Raw genomic sequence first — 13,637 nt, forward strand, 5'->3', positions numbered from 1 at the left:
TGTCTGGGATGGAGCTTCCAGTGAGTGAAACCATCCCATCTGTGCTTACCAGCAGGTGAGACACAGCCTGCTGTCCCAGAGTGCCATGGGGTCATTTCCCCTCCCTATGGCAAGATCTGCCTGACTGGCCCACACATTCAGTTTCTCTGCTGCGAGTGTCAAACCCTACATTGTTTTCAGCATTGGAGTATCTGGGAAGAAAGATGCCCTGAGAATTCTTTTTAAAATTGTTTTTATTGAGCTAAACATTTTCTCTGCTCCCCTCTCCTCCTCTCCCTTCTTCCCCTTACCCCTTTTATCCTCTCCTGTAACTCCTATGCTCCCAATTTACTCAGGAAATTTTGTCTTTTTCACCTTCCTATGTAGATCCATATATGTCTCTCTTAGGGTCCTCTTTGCGGTCTAGTTTCTTGGGGTAGTGACCTGTAGGCTGTTTTTTTTTCGCTTTATGCATAAATGCCATTTATGAGTGAGTACATATTATATTTCTGGGTCTGGGTTACCTCACTCAATATGCTTTTTCTAGCTCCATCCATTTGCCTGCAAAGTTCAAGATGTCATTATTTTTTTTACTGCTGTGTAGTAATCCATTGTGTAAATGTACCACATTTTCTTTATCCATTCTTCAGTCGAGGGACATTTAGGCTGTTTCCAGATTCTGGCTATGACAAATAATGCTGCTATGAACATAGTTGAGCACATGTCCTTGTGGCATGATTGAACGGCTTTTGGGTATATACCCAACAGCAGTATCACTGGGTCTTGGGGTAGGTTGTTTCCTAATTTTCTGAGAAATCGCCATACCGATTTCCAAAGCAGCTAAATAAGTTTGCACTCCCACCAGCAAGGGAGGAGCGGTCTCCTTACCCCACATCCTTTCCAGCATAAGCTGTCATCAGTGTTTTTGATCTTGGCCATTCTGACAAGATGGATGGAATCTTGGAGTTGTTTTGATTTGCATTTCTCTGATGGCTAAGGATGTTGAGCATTTCCTTAAGCGTCTTTCAGCCCTTTGAGATTTGTCTGTTGAGAGTGCACTGAGAATTCTTGCTTGTGACTTTTGGAGGGCATGTGGGCTCTCATCTGTCTGCTCTATGTCCAGCAGGGCTTGCTGGCCCAAAGGGAAAGATAAGCATGGCTCTAAGCTTCTGCCTAATGTTCCCCAGGATGATGTGCCAAATCTCCCCTCCCACAGCCTGCTGCACATCTTCGCCGACAGTGTGTGTGTGTGTGTGTGTGTGTGTTACACTTACTGATAGACTGCTGTATAGACTTTACTGTGGTGTAACAATATGCTCACATGGGAATAACATTCTTCACTTGTAGGGACACATTTAAAAATAAAAAAATAACCAAACTCAGCAGGGCAGGCTGTGATGACAAGACTATAACTTGGGAGGTGGAGGCAGAGAGGAGCAAGAATTCAAGGTCATTCTTGGCTACAGAGTGAATTCAAGACCAGCCCGGGCTACAGGAGACCCTGATTCAAAACAAGAAAATGAATAAACAAACAAACGAATGAATAAATAAAAACCTAGTCACAAACCAAAGCCATGCGAGCTGGTCAAGCCTTTGTTGTAAAGCAGGCTTTGGCCCAGCCATAGGCTGTTGGGGTGGCCAGAGCATCTCTGAGGGAGGCTGGGCTAACAAGGGTGTCCAGCTGGTGGTGCAGCAAATACATTGTGCGGAAGAGGGTGAGGAGGTTTGCAGGGGCACTCGCCTGGGTGGGCTCAAGTGGAGGCCGGAAATGATGTCCAGATTCCTTCCTCAATCACTTCTCCATTTTAATTTTTGAGCCAGGACTCTCTTCAGAACTGGAAGCTTGATGTTTTCATCTAGACTGACTGGCCAGAGATCTTCCTGTCTCAGCACCCCAATGCTAAGGTTACAGAGACAGTGCTGCCAAACTCAGTTTTTTACCTCCTGAGCCGACTCCCAGCCCTTAAACACATTTCTACTATAAGGTTTTAAAGTTATTCTAGGACTCACTGGAAGTGGACGAATGTGTACTTTTTTAATTCCTTAATTTTATTCCCTGGCAAGGCAACGGTAACTCTACTCTTCATTTGGCGGATCGGATTTTAGGAGGAGACTACAAAGGAAAATGATGAAGAGCCATTTGGACACAAAAGTAAACATTTAGTAAGATGGAAAAGAAACCACAGCAAATTGCTGGAGCCCTCTAAGCTGTGGATTCCTTTCTCCTGAAGTTTCTGAAGCTTTTTCCCAGGAGCACTTTCTCTCGCTGGGACCACACAGATGCGCAGATGTCCCAGCGGAGGTACCCTTTGCTCCCCAGGAAGTTATCTCCCCCACTCCCCTTCCAGCCTCCCCACCCAGCTCACAGGCTACCCTCGCTACCTCCAGCAGCCCAGCTGCCACACTCCCTGCTTGTCCCTGACCGATCCCCCTCAGGCCCTCTCCACATCAGCTTCCTTGCTCCTGCCTGAGTCTGCCCACTGTGTGTAATGTACATTATACCAACAAATGGTCACGTGCTGTTTGAGCTTACGGAGAAGCTGCCTCTGGAGGTGGGGTTCACCGCCCCCGTTTTTCAAAAAAAAACATCCCCTTAGGCTCTTTGTCTGGGGATGGGCTGGCCGCCCTAACTCTGTGGCGTGGAGTGAAAGGACACAGCAAAACCGTCGGAGAATAAAAACACGTGTCCTTAAAAACAGTTAGAAGGTAACTGTTCTTAGCAGACATTGCTGTGTTTATCCCACAATACAGAAGCTCGGTTGATAATCCATCCTCAGCCCATCTCTGCGGGATGTTGTAAACACCCAGTCTGATGGTGTTGTCGTTTTGTTTTTGTTTTTTGTGTTTTGTTTTGTTTTGTTTTGTTGAGGCAGGGTTCAGTGCGTAACCCACGCTGTCCTTGAACTCAATATAGACCAGGCTGGCCTCGAACTCTGAGACCTGCCTGCCTCTGCTGGGATTAAACATGTTTGTTCTTGGGGCTGGAGAGATGACTCAGTGGTTAAGAGCATTGCCTACTCTTCCAAAGGTCCTGAGTTCAATTCCCAGCAACCACATGGTGGCTCACAACCATCTGTAATGAGGTCTGGTGCCCTCTTCTGGCCTGCAGGCATACACACAGATAGACTATTGTATACATAATAAATAATAATATTTTTTTAAAAAGTGTTTGTTCTTTTACGTGGAAGCCGTACCTGAGGGGACACTATGCTCTGCTTATGACTCTCTCTTTTGAGAATTGAAGCTGTCTGCCTCAGTCCAGCCTCCTGAGTCCATTTCTGCTGGATGTTTCAAACACCCAATCTAATTATGTTTTAATCTCTCTCTCATTTTGGCTTGCTATCTACTTAACAAGTTCACTCATTCAAAATTAAAAACGTGACCAGCGTGGATTAGTCTCAGAACCACACAAAACAGTGTGGCAGGTGATGGTAGCCAGGAAGCTGGGAACAGTGACTGTGGGCCACCTTGTCTGGCTGGTGCTCTGGGCTCTCCCATCTATTCCTAACCTGTGTGACCGTGGGCCTGTGCAGTGACCTCCCAGCCTCTCTTTGATCTGTTCTACTGCAGGACAGGGCTGTCAGGACCCGGGACCTCATGTATGCACAACACTTAAATGAAGCTTGGTTCTTAGGCCACCTGGCCAGTGGGCTCCTGGGATCCATCCGCCTCCACCCTCAATGCTGGGGTTCCCTAGGTGTTGGGGATTCAGACTCAGGTCCTCATGCCTACAGAGTGGGCTCTTACCCACTGAGCCATTTTCCCAGCCTCAGCTTAGATCTTAGCCACATCTCCACTCTTCCCAGCCCACGTCCCTCTTCTTGGCTCATCTTGTTTCTCCCTGGAGTCTGCTCAGACACTCCATAGGGTAGTCTTGCCTTGGTGACCTTGTGTAGCACCTATCTGTATTAACTCTGATCCGTCCATGTGTCTCCAAGCTATAGATTCCAAGATGCTCTGAACCCTGCCCCACCCCTCTGCCCACCCTGCCCCCGCTGGGCCCAGCAGCCCCTTGGCATTCCCTGTTGTGGGAGCTGATTAAACAAAGGAGCCCCTGGGACCTATGCTGATCCCATCCGTGTATGTCTTGGTCAGAGTTCCTGCTGCCCTCTGTGTTCTTGACGCTCGGTGGTTCCTAAGGTCCCTCCTTTCTGTAATCGCAGTCCAAGATTGGGTAATAGGCAGTGTTCAGGTGCTCCATTATAACAGAGGCCCAGAGAGGGCAAGTTACTTCCTCATAATCACACAGCAAGAGCGTTCAGGGAGAAGGGGCATTAACCACCCAGAATTCCTCAGTGGCGCCATCTCATCTTGAATCCCTTCTAGGGAATTTAGCCAGCTAGCCACGTGGGGCTCAGCTCGAAGGGCAAGCTCAGCTTTTGTTCTTTTTCTTTAATGAGCATGCTCTGATCCCACCCATGTCTCAGTTTCCTGGCCATAAAAATGCTAATCTTAGCAAATGGAGGCATTTTCCCTTGGTCTATCTGTCTGTCTGTCTGTCTGTCCATTCCAGAATCACTCCACAGGAATGGATGTTGAACTGATGAAGCGAGACTCCCTGTTTTTGCCTCTGTCTGTCTTTACTTTCTTTTTTTAGAGGCAGGGCCTCAGCACATGGCCCAGGCTAGCCTCACCATGCAGCCTAGGCTGACCTCAAACTCATCCTCCTCCTGCCACAGCCTCAGTGCTGGGATTGCAGGCATGTAGGACACTGCTCAATACTTCCTGACCTAGGGCAGTGGCTCAGGACACTATCTCGAGGTGGCTCATTGGCCCTTTGTGAAGTATGCAGGTTAAAGGTGACCTGCAGGTGGCCAGAGCGGAAGTAGTGGTGAGCGATTAGGTGTTTACCAAGGCCCCTGAGGAGCGCTCTGACTTTACCCTGGAGCACACGTAATCATGGACAGCTGTCATGAGACAGGTAACATACTCCCACATTGATGGCACTGCTCCCTTCCCCCTTCCTCACTTCACAGCAGCAAAAACAAAGACCCGGGGAGGGGATGAGATTTTCACTGATAGAGCCCAGGCAGAGTCCCAGAGACTGAGCCCAGGCCCGTGCTCTGAGCTCAACCCTTTCCCGCCCCAGGCTCATATTCATTATCTGGACAGCTTTACTGAGATAGAACTCGCATGCTTCCCTAGTCACCCGTTTAAAGTACACAGCTCGATGGCTCCAGTCCAGACAGCTGCATCCATCGGTACAGGTTACAGTGTTTCCATTACGGCTTTGGTTCTAGTTCCGCATCTCTCAGTTCCTCAAGCCCCAGGCAGCCACCCATCGGCTGCGTCTACTCCATGTGAGCGGGACCATGCATTCCGCTAGCGTTCATTTCTGTTTTCTTCCACTTACGTGATGTGCGCATCCTTGCTGATACAACATGTTTATTTGTCTCTTAATTAATGGGCATCCGGGTTGCTTCCACTTTGTGTCTCCTATGAATGATGCAACTGTGGACAAGACCGGACAACTTTCTGTGTTCATGCATGTTTTCATTTCTCTTGAATAAACACCTGCAGGTGGAATTTCTGGGGTATGGGGTAATTCCATATTTATCTGTCTGGTCTTTTCCATCCTGGCTTTCTCAGCCCCTGGGGCTGCTGATGACGAAACAATGTGTGGATAAACTCAGAACTGGATAAACTTCCAGGTTCGGGGAAACAAGCCCACCCCTTTCCTTCTCTCTCCACGTCCTCTCTCCTCCTCTTTAGGCCTTTCTTCAGAGAGTTGTGGGCCAGCCGGATCCCAGCTCCTTTCTGCTTGCTGGGGCTTGGGTGAGTCTGTGACTGGTGATTCCGTTGCTCTGGTTGGCGGCTATAGATTCGTGTGAAAAACAAAATGGTGTTTCATGTCTCCAGTTTCTCTCAGCGCCCACTGAGAGTCTGGCCCCGCTCTTCAAGGCTGGACATGCCGTCTGTTGGGCACAGCTTCTCATTTGGATGGACTATTTCTTTATCTCTCTTCTCAAGAACCCACGGGATGCCTGGGGTTCCTAGACCCTGTGCACTTGCTCAGGCCTGAGCTCAGGAGGAAGCAGAATGCCCTAAATAACACCCCTGGCCTGACAATCGATACTCCTAGCATACACAGCTTGTCTTTTCTCTCTTCCTCCACTCCTCAACCCCCAGCCCCCCCCCCCCCCCCCCATCCCCGGTGGCTTCCCTTTCCTTGTCTTCCAGAGAAAACAAACCTTTTGGAACCTAATAATTAACTGTAGACTGAACCTTTACCAGGAAAAGAACCAAAAAGACTCTAGTCACGCACCTCCCTAATCAGTAACTTTTCTTTAGACCTGCTGAACCCAGAGTACCCAGTGGCCTGCAGATAAAGGCAGCTTGGGAGAAAGGCCGACCCCACCCCCAGCCGGTCTGCCCCCACAGCCCTCTGTCGGTACAGGCACAGCGCTCGTGCCTGGAAACGCTTTCTGAACAAATCTTTTCTTTGTCCCAGCCGCACGTCCTCCAGCGGTTGGCTTTTTTGACTAGGTGTCCGTGCTTGGAGGAGGCACTGGCTTGGCCCCACCCACCCTCTCTTTTGGACTGCATCAGTGTTCTGTCATTCCAGGCTTGGCTGGAGGCTGAGGGGTGAGCTGGCAGACATCCTAGGCAAACAAGAGCAGCTGGAAAGGAAAGAGGCCCCTGGGGTGGGAGGACGGACTTGACCCCCTACATGGCAGAGCTGCCAGGCCTGTATGAAGGCCTCCATCCCAGGAGTCATGGCTCCTGGTCAGCATAGAGAATGCTGGGAGGAACAGGCCTTCGTGCCACGCTCTGTGCTGGGCATAGCTGCTTGTGTAGACTAAGGTTCAGTTTTGCAACCTGCCAGCTGTGTGACTTGGGGCAAATTGCTTAACTTCTCTGTCCCTCCATTTCTGTATCTACAAATAGGTGAAATAGCACAACCTCCAGGGTTTCTAAAGTCCCAGAGGAAGATTTGGGAGTGTGCCACATCAACACATTTGAGACATTCTGCCTCTCCACGGAAGACCCACAACAGGAGCCAACCTGTGTGTGTCCTGTGCTAACAGCTCTGTTTCTCTAGGTTCTCACTGCAACTTTCTCTAAGGAGACAAAGGACCTGGTGTGTGTGTGTGTGTGTGTGTGTGTGTGTGTGTGTGTGTGTGTGTGTGTGTGAGAGAGAGAGAGAGAGAGAGAGAGAGAGAGAGAGAGAGAGAGAGAGAAACTGTATGTGTATGAGAGAGACTGTGTGTATATGGGAGACTCTGTGTGTGTGTGTGTGTGTGTGTGTGTGAGAGAGAGAGAGAGAGAGAGAGAGAGAGAGAGAGAGAGAGAGAGAGAGAGAGAGAGAGAAACTGTATGTGTATGAGAGAGACTGTGTGTATATGGGAGACTCTGTGTGTACGTACCTGTTCGTGCACATGGAGGCCAGAGGTCAAGGTCAGGTTTCTTCCTCAATGCCTCTCCCGCTTACTTTTTGAGACAGGGTCTGTCACTGAACCCGGAGATCACCAATTTAGCTAGCCTGGCTGACCCTAAGATCCATTTGTCTTACCTGTTCAGCTTTGTCCTCCAGGACTGGGACTGCGAACTTGGGTGCTGTGCACCCAGTTGCTATGTGTGTGCTAAGGATCCAAACTCTCAAGTCCTCACGCTTGTGCGGCAGGCATTTTCCTAGCCGAGCCATGGCTCCAACTGTGGCTGTGCTTTCAGAGCACAAGGAACAAGCAATAAGAACAAGTAGAAGTGTTTATTGGGGGGACGGGGCTGGATAAGCAACAGAAGGGGCACAAGTCGGCTGAGCTAGGTACAGCAGAGCTGGCTGGGGCAGCTTGGCCTCTCCGCGTTAGGGCTAAGGGGTGAGCAGGCAGGCAGGCAACCAGAGTTGGTGACCTTGAATTCCCCGGAAGCCTCTTGCTGTGAGTCTGCCCCTGCACTAGATCACCCAGAACACAGGCAGGTGTAGAAATGGCTGCTCACAGCCCTGGCTGCCACCTGCATAAACATCTATCCAAGGCAGAAGCTTCTGACACAACCTGGGAAGGCCTCAGAGAGGGGACCTCGGTGGAGCCAGGTTTCTCAAGCCCAGTAAGAGTTCTCCATAACGGGAAGTCAGTGTCAGTAGGTCCCACCCAGCCCATCCTTCCCTTGTTTGACCACCGCTGCTTTCCAGGGGACTTTCCCAGAGTCCTTTGCCAGCTGGTCTCTGGTAAGGATTTGCCAGCAGGTAACATGAAGAAGGATTAGCCAGACCAGCCTGCTTCTATAGTGATCCCTCAACAGTGAGATAGCCTTTGCCACCCAGGCCTTCCAGATTCCTGGGCCTTCAGTGCCTTCCAGGCCTTTTGGAACCCTTTTCAGTGGGAGAAGACAGTTATATGTATTATATTAATTTATAATTTATTAATTATTTAGTGTGTATGCGTCCGCATGTGGAGATCAGAAGACGACTTTCAGGAGTCTCCCCTTCCACCTCGTGGGTTCAGTCAGCAGTCATGGTGCAGGTACTTTGCCCTGTTGAGCCACCTCACTGGCCCTGTTTCTGACTTCTAGCATGTCACTTACTGAGACAATGCCCGAGCCACCCTAGCCAGCACAGGAATATAGTGTTCAGGGACCTCAGGAACTTGGCACCCAGGAAAGGTGATGTTGGGGTTTATTTTGCTTTTTGTGTGCGTGCCCATGTGTGTGTAGGTGTGCAGGCATGTGTCTGTGTGTGTGTGTGTGCATGTGTGTGTAGGTGTGCAGGCATGTGTCTGTGTGTGTGTGTGTGCATGTGTGTGTAGGTGTGCAGGCATGTGTTTCTGTGTGTGTGTGCATGTCTGTACCAAATGCCAATCCTAGGTGTCATTTCTCAGGCACTGTTCATCTTGTTTTTGAGATAGTCTCTGGTTGGTCTGGAGCTCACTTAGTAGGCTAAACTGTTTAGCCACTGAACTGGGATTACATCCCTAGAGCTGGGTTTATAGATGGGCACCACCATGCCATGGTTTGTTACCCTAGCACACAACCAAAGGTGACCTTCATGTTAAGCCAAGCAGATGACTCCAGGCACAGGGAACCGCATGCAGAAACTAAGAGGTGCACGAGAGGGAAGGACACTGGGGAACACAGGAAGTCCTGGCTCTGCTAGTGGGAGGGCTTTGTGGGTAGAGTCAGCAAAGTGTGGGTCCGGGTTAAAGCGTGGGTGATGAAGCGTGGGCACAGGTGTGAGTGAGCCTCTCCACCCACCCCCTTAAAAGCTCCCAAAGGATAAGGGCAGACCTTGTTTGAATGTGAAAAATAGATCTTTATTTCAGTGCTCACACGTGCTTCAAAAGCATGCCTACTCCTGCCTGGAACCCAAAGCTTGCACGAACCAACAGAAGCAGAGCTGTGTGGGAATGGGGCAGATACATGGCTCATGGTGCAATTCTCTGTGTAAAGCAGAACGTGTTACAGGCATCTGTGTGATTCTTCCCGAGCTCCTCTCTGGGATTTCAGGGGGTCCCAGAGCCTCTGACCTCTTTACCCCGAGACCTCCTCCATCTCTGAAGTCTTCCAGCTTGAGGGCCCAGCCATGGGGAGGTAGTAGGGGATGGTGACCCATAGGCTCCCATGCTTTTCTGTAGACAAGTGCTGTGTCTGGGGGTGCTGGCTGAGGAGGAAGGGCTGATCGGTGGAGGCGTGGCCCTGGTGGGAAGTGACCAGCATGGACAGTTAAGACTCCTCCTTTGAAGTCTAGTCTAGGCACTGTGAAGGCAGCTTCTAGGTAGTCCTAGGACTGCATCCGAGGGATCCGGACATAGCTGAGAAGCAGGATGGCCTGGATCCAGGTCTGGGGCTGCTGTCTCTTTCCCAGAGTGCCCTGGGCCTGGGTTTCAGAAGCAGAGGGCCAAGAGACTCTGGAGGTGGGACCACCAATCATTGCTCTGGTGAAGGAGCATCAAGCCCAGAAGAGGAGGGCAAAGTGTGGCCCTCCTTGGGGCTCAGACCTAGGCTCTGACTCCCAGCTCCCCAGCCTCTCTGACCTCTCCTTGCCTCCTCACCCCAACTGTGTTCTTCCAGACTGGTCCCACATGACCTCTCTGACTCACTCAGGTCAGGGCTGATGTCACAGTGAGAGTACTAGAGTCCACGTCAGACAGCGCAGGCCCTGTTTCCAGGCTCACCCACTGGCCCTGTAAGTGGTGGCCAGCCTACTGGCACAGCGCAGCATGGGCAGCCTCAGTTTTCACCCTGCACTTTCTCGTGGACATTGAACAGGCTGGTGACCCCGTGAGAACCTGCGGTGTCTAGCACAGAGTAGTTCCCTTTTGGGCGGGACTGGGGGTGAGAGACCAATGGCCAGGGCAGCTGGGTTCCTTCATTGAGCCAGTGGACTTGCCACCCCTTTGTGCTTGCTCTGAGGATCTAGGGACAGTCCAAACAACACAGGGTGCTGGCAATGGCTCTCCTCTTCCCCTAGCTCTGGTCTGCCAAGGCCAGGGTTCCGACTGTGTTGGCACCGAACATTCCTCACAGCTAAGGGGACAGATGGGGAATAAGACCAGAGGAACGGAATGGATCAGGAGTACATTTCCTCCCCCAAGAGCCCCAGGCAGCCATGTCAGCCTGAAGGGTTGAAGTTGCTCGTTATCTCGGGATTAAGACCAGGTTGAGTTGAGGGTTGGCAGCAGGTGGGGTGGAGCTGGGTAAAGGGGTCCCTTAGGCTGGGCCAATGATGACGTTCCGGTAACCCTTCACAGACTTCAGCTTGTCACACTGGAAGTTCACCACCAGCTTGTGGAGGCCAACTTCAGTCGGGAACAGGTCGACCCTCACCTTGACCACTTCTCCTGCTGGCACAGGGTCTGAGCTGAAGAAAGAAAGAAAGAGAGTAAGGAGACAGGCCTGGCAGCCACGTGAAGCATGTGATACCAGTGAAGACACACGAGACTTAGGCCAGAACCTCAGTGAAGACTAAGACTAAGGCCAGAATTCATGACAGGTCCTGCTGATGGCCTCTGCAGGACCTACAGAGTTGGTAAGGAGTTACACACCTCCTAGAGTGGTATGTGTGTGCTCATGTGTGCATGCCTTTGAGTGTGTACACAAGTTTGGGTGTGTTTGAGACAATAAGTATATGTTCACGCGTGCACAAGTATCTATAGGCATGCGCAAGAATGTTGCTTGTTGATGGGCAATCATATGTGGTTGTGTGCCCCATGTGCTGGCAGTGGGTGGTGGGGGAGGGGTAACACAGACATGCTCAGTGGCTTCAGGAGAGATAATACATCGTGTGCATTGTGCGTGTGTATTGTGCACTTGACTTGTTTTGACTGTGTGAGTTACATGGCACCGGAAAAGAAAAACAGTATGTGTGTGTGCATTTACACATAGACATATGTGCGGGCATCGAGTTCTGTGAGGACTCTGGAGACGGTACACTGTGACCCATGTGTCTCAGGTCAGGTGTGTGCTGGTGTGGCCAGCAGTTAGCACACTGTGAGAGTTGAAAGGCTGCCTGTGGGTACTCTGGCTTGGGGTTTAGGGTGGGTGGGACGCAGGTGAGCAGATGAGTGGAGTGGGCTACAGGCTGGGCTGGGGCCAAGGGCCTTGCCTCCTGGCTCCTCCAGCCTCCTCCCCTCTGAGACTTGGGTTCCCAGCACTTACACTTCCACAGACTTATGCTCCTTGGTCAGGCCAGCCCCCTCCACAGTGAAGACGCAGTCATTCAGGGACTCCGAGAGTGGGTTCCTCAGAGACACCTCAGCCACCAGTTTGCGGTTCTGTTTGGGCTCCCCCAACATCTGGAAAGGAAACAGATGAAGGTTAGGGCAAGGGAGTCAGGCTGGATGCTTACGGAATTCGTCCCAATGTTTGCTAAATGAAGCTGCTCTCAGCTCTGACACTCCCAGAAGAAATCTTGGTGCCTGCTTCCTATCTGCAGAACATAGATGATAGCTGCTCCCAGGTCTCTTTCGGGGGGCTTTACTGAGGCTCCTTGATGTGGGAGTGTCATATATCAATCTGTTGATTTCATTGGTTAAGCAATAAAGAAACTGCTTGGCCCTCATAGGTTAAAACATAGGTGGGTGGAGTAAACAGAACAGAATGCTGGGAGAAAGAAGCTGAGTCAGTGAGTCGCCATGATTCTCCCACTCCAGGCAGATGCAGGTTAAGATCATTCCTGGTAAGCCAGCTCGTGGGCTACAGCAGATTATTAGAAATGGGCTAGTCCAGGTGTGAGAGCTAGCCTAGAAGAGGCTAGATAGAAATGGGCCAAGCGGTGTTTAAAAGAATACAGTTTCTGTGTAATTATTTCGGGTAAAGCTAGCTGTGCGGCCGGCCAGGTGCCAGGGAAGTAGCCTGCCGCTCCTATTTCAACAGCTCCTCCATGAACCTGGGTGTGTGTGAAGGGTCTCCTGCTTCCCAGAATTTGAAGTTGAGAGGTCAGGACTGGAGCTTACTGACCCTGCTCTTCTCTACTGTGTGATACCGGGCCCTCTCTGAGCTCTGCAAAAGTTGCCAGTTCTTCAGAACAGGTGAGCTAAGGTGTGTAGCACTCAGCAGACCCTGGCCCATGACTACAAGGTACTCTAGTGTAACTGAGTCTGGGGCTCAGGGGTACCTCAGAAGAGGGCTTGGAGGAAGATGGCGGTGATGGTGCAGTCGGCTTTTACCAAGTCTCCAAACATGCAGGGCACACCCTAGATATTTCCTGTGGCCTTACTTGGATTCTCACAGCATCTAAGTGCCAGCATTGACTGGGTCCCACAGAGGAGCGAACTGGGGCTCAAAGGGTGAATTAGCACCTTTGGCACCACCCAGGCAGAAGCCTGGGTCACCATGCTTGTCACCCTTTTCTGGCCCCAGCAGTATCACCAAGGTGGGTACACTGATCTTTTAAGGATACCTGGGTCCTAGATTCCCAACAGTCCCATGACCCCAGGACTCTAGAAGCCCTTCCCAGAAGCTCCAGTCCTGCATTCTCTTATCTTTATGATACTCTGCTTTTACAAGGATCCTGAAACACAGAAGGGCTCCAGGCTGCCTGGAAGCAGGCGTATGCATGGATGCAGGCTGCCGTCTCCCTAACCCTGTTCTGGGGCCCTGTCCGCTCCTTACCCGGATCTTGATTTCCGGATTCTCCAGGTAGATGTCTCTCTCGGCCAGCACATAGCTGTTGGAAGCTGGCTCGACAAGGAGACCCCGCACCTTGATGAGGTTTGATTCTGTCAGGTACTCATTGTACTTCTCGTAGAGGATGCGAAGGGGGATGCTGTTCTCTGTAATGAGGGAGAGAGGGGCGATGTGATGTGTGAGTTGTGAGGGCTGGATCCAACCAACCGCCGAGATTACAGACATGCACCACCACACTGGGACAGAACCCAGAGTCTGTCTCATGCGTGCCAAGCAAGCATTCCGTCACTGAATTGTGTTTCTAGTTTGCCTCTGTTCCTTCTAGCTGATGACCTTCTGGGACCTATTAATAGTATCTGGGCAGTATGGGTACTTAGGAGGGTAGGAAGGGTTTCCAGAATGAGACAGGGAGGCACCATGCCTCTCCCAATGCCTCCCATTTTACCTTCTTGACAACCCAAGCGTGGTTGTGTTTGGATCATCACCTGGCTTACACGCAAGGAAACCAAGGCTTGGGCAAGTAAAATGGCATTGTCATGCATCATCACACACTGAACATGCCACCCAGGCACCTGAACCGGAGCCCAAGCATCACC

At 50.9% G+C, this 13,637-nt stretch overlaps 1 protein-coding gene across 1 annotated transcript in view; it reads right to left on the minus strand.

The window, feature by feature from the left end:
- Window positions 1-9,202: 9,202 nt before the first annotated feature.
- Tgm2 (transglutaminase 2) overlaps window positions 9,203-13,637 on the minus strand; it is a 29,352-nt gene continuing 24,917 nt past the window's right edge. The window contains exons 11-13 of the mRNA XM_075962854.1: window positions 13,027-13,187; window positions 11,572-11,708; window positions 9,203-10,774 (exon numbers count right to left, since the gene is read on the minus strand). Coding sequence (XP_075818969.1) covers window positions 10,624-10,774; window positions 11,572-11,708; window positions 13,027-13,187 — 449 coding nt within the window. The 3' untranslated portion in view covers window positions 9,203-10,623. The remainder of the gene's footprint in view (window positions 10,775-11,571; window positions 11,709-13,026; window positions 13,188-13,637) is intronic.

The sequence above is a fragment of the Microtus pennsylvanicus genome, chromosome 2 (assembly GCF_037038515.1).
Source record: "Microtus pennsylvanicus isolate mMicPen1 chromosome 2, mMicPen1.hap1, whole genome shotgun sequence".
Classification (NCBI taxonomy): domain Eukaryota; kingdom Metazoa; phylum Chordata; class Mammalia; order Rodentia; family Cricetidae; genus Microtus; species Microtus pennsylvanicus.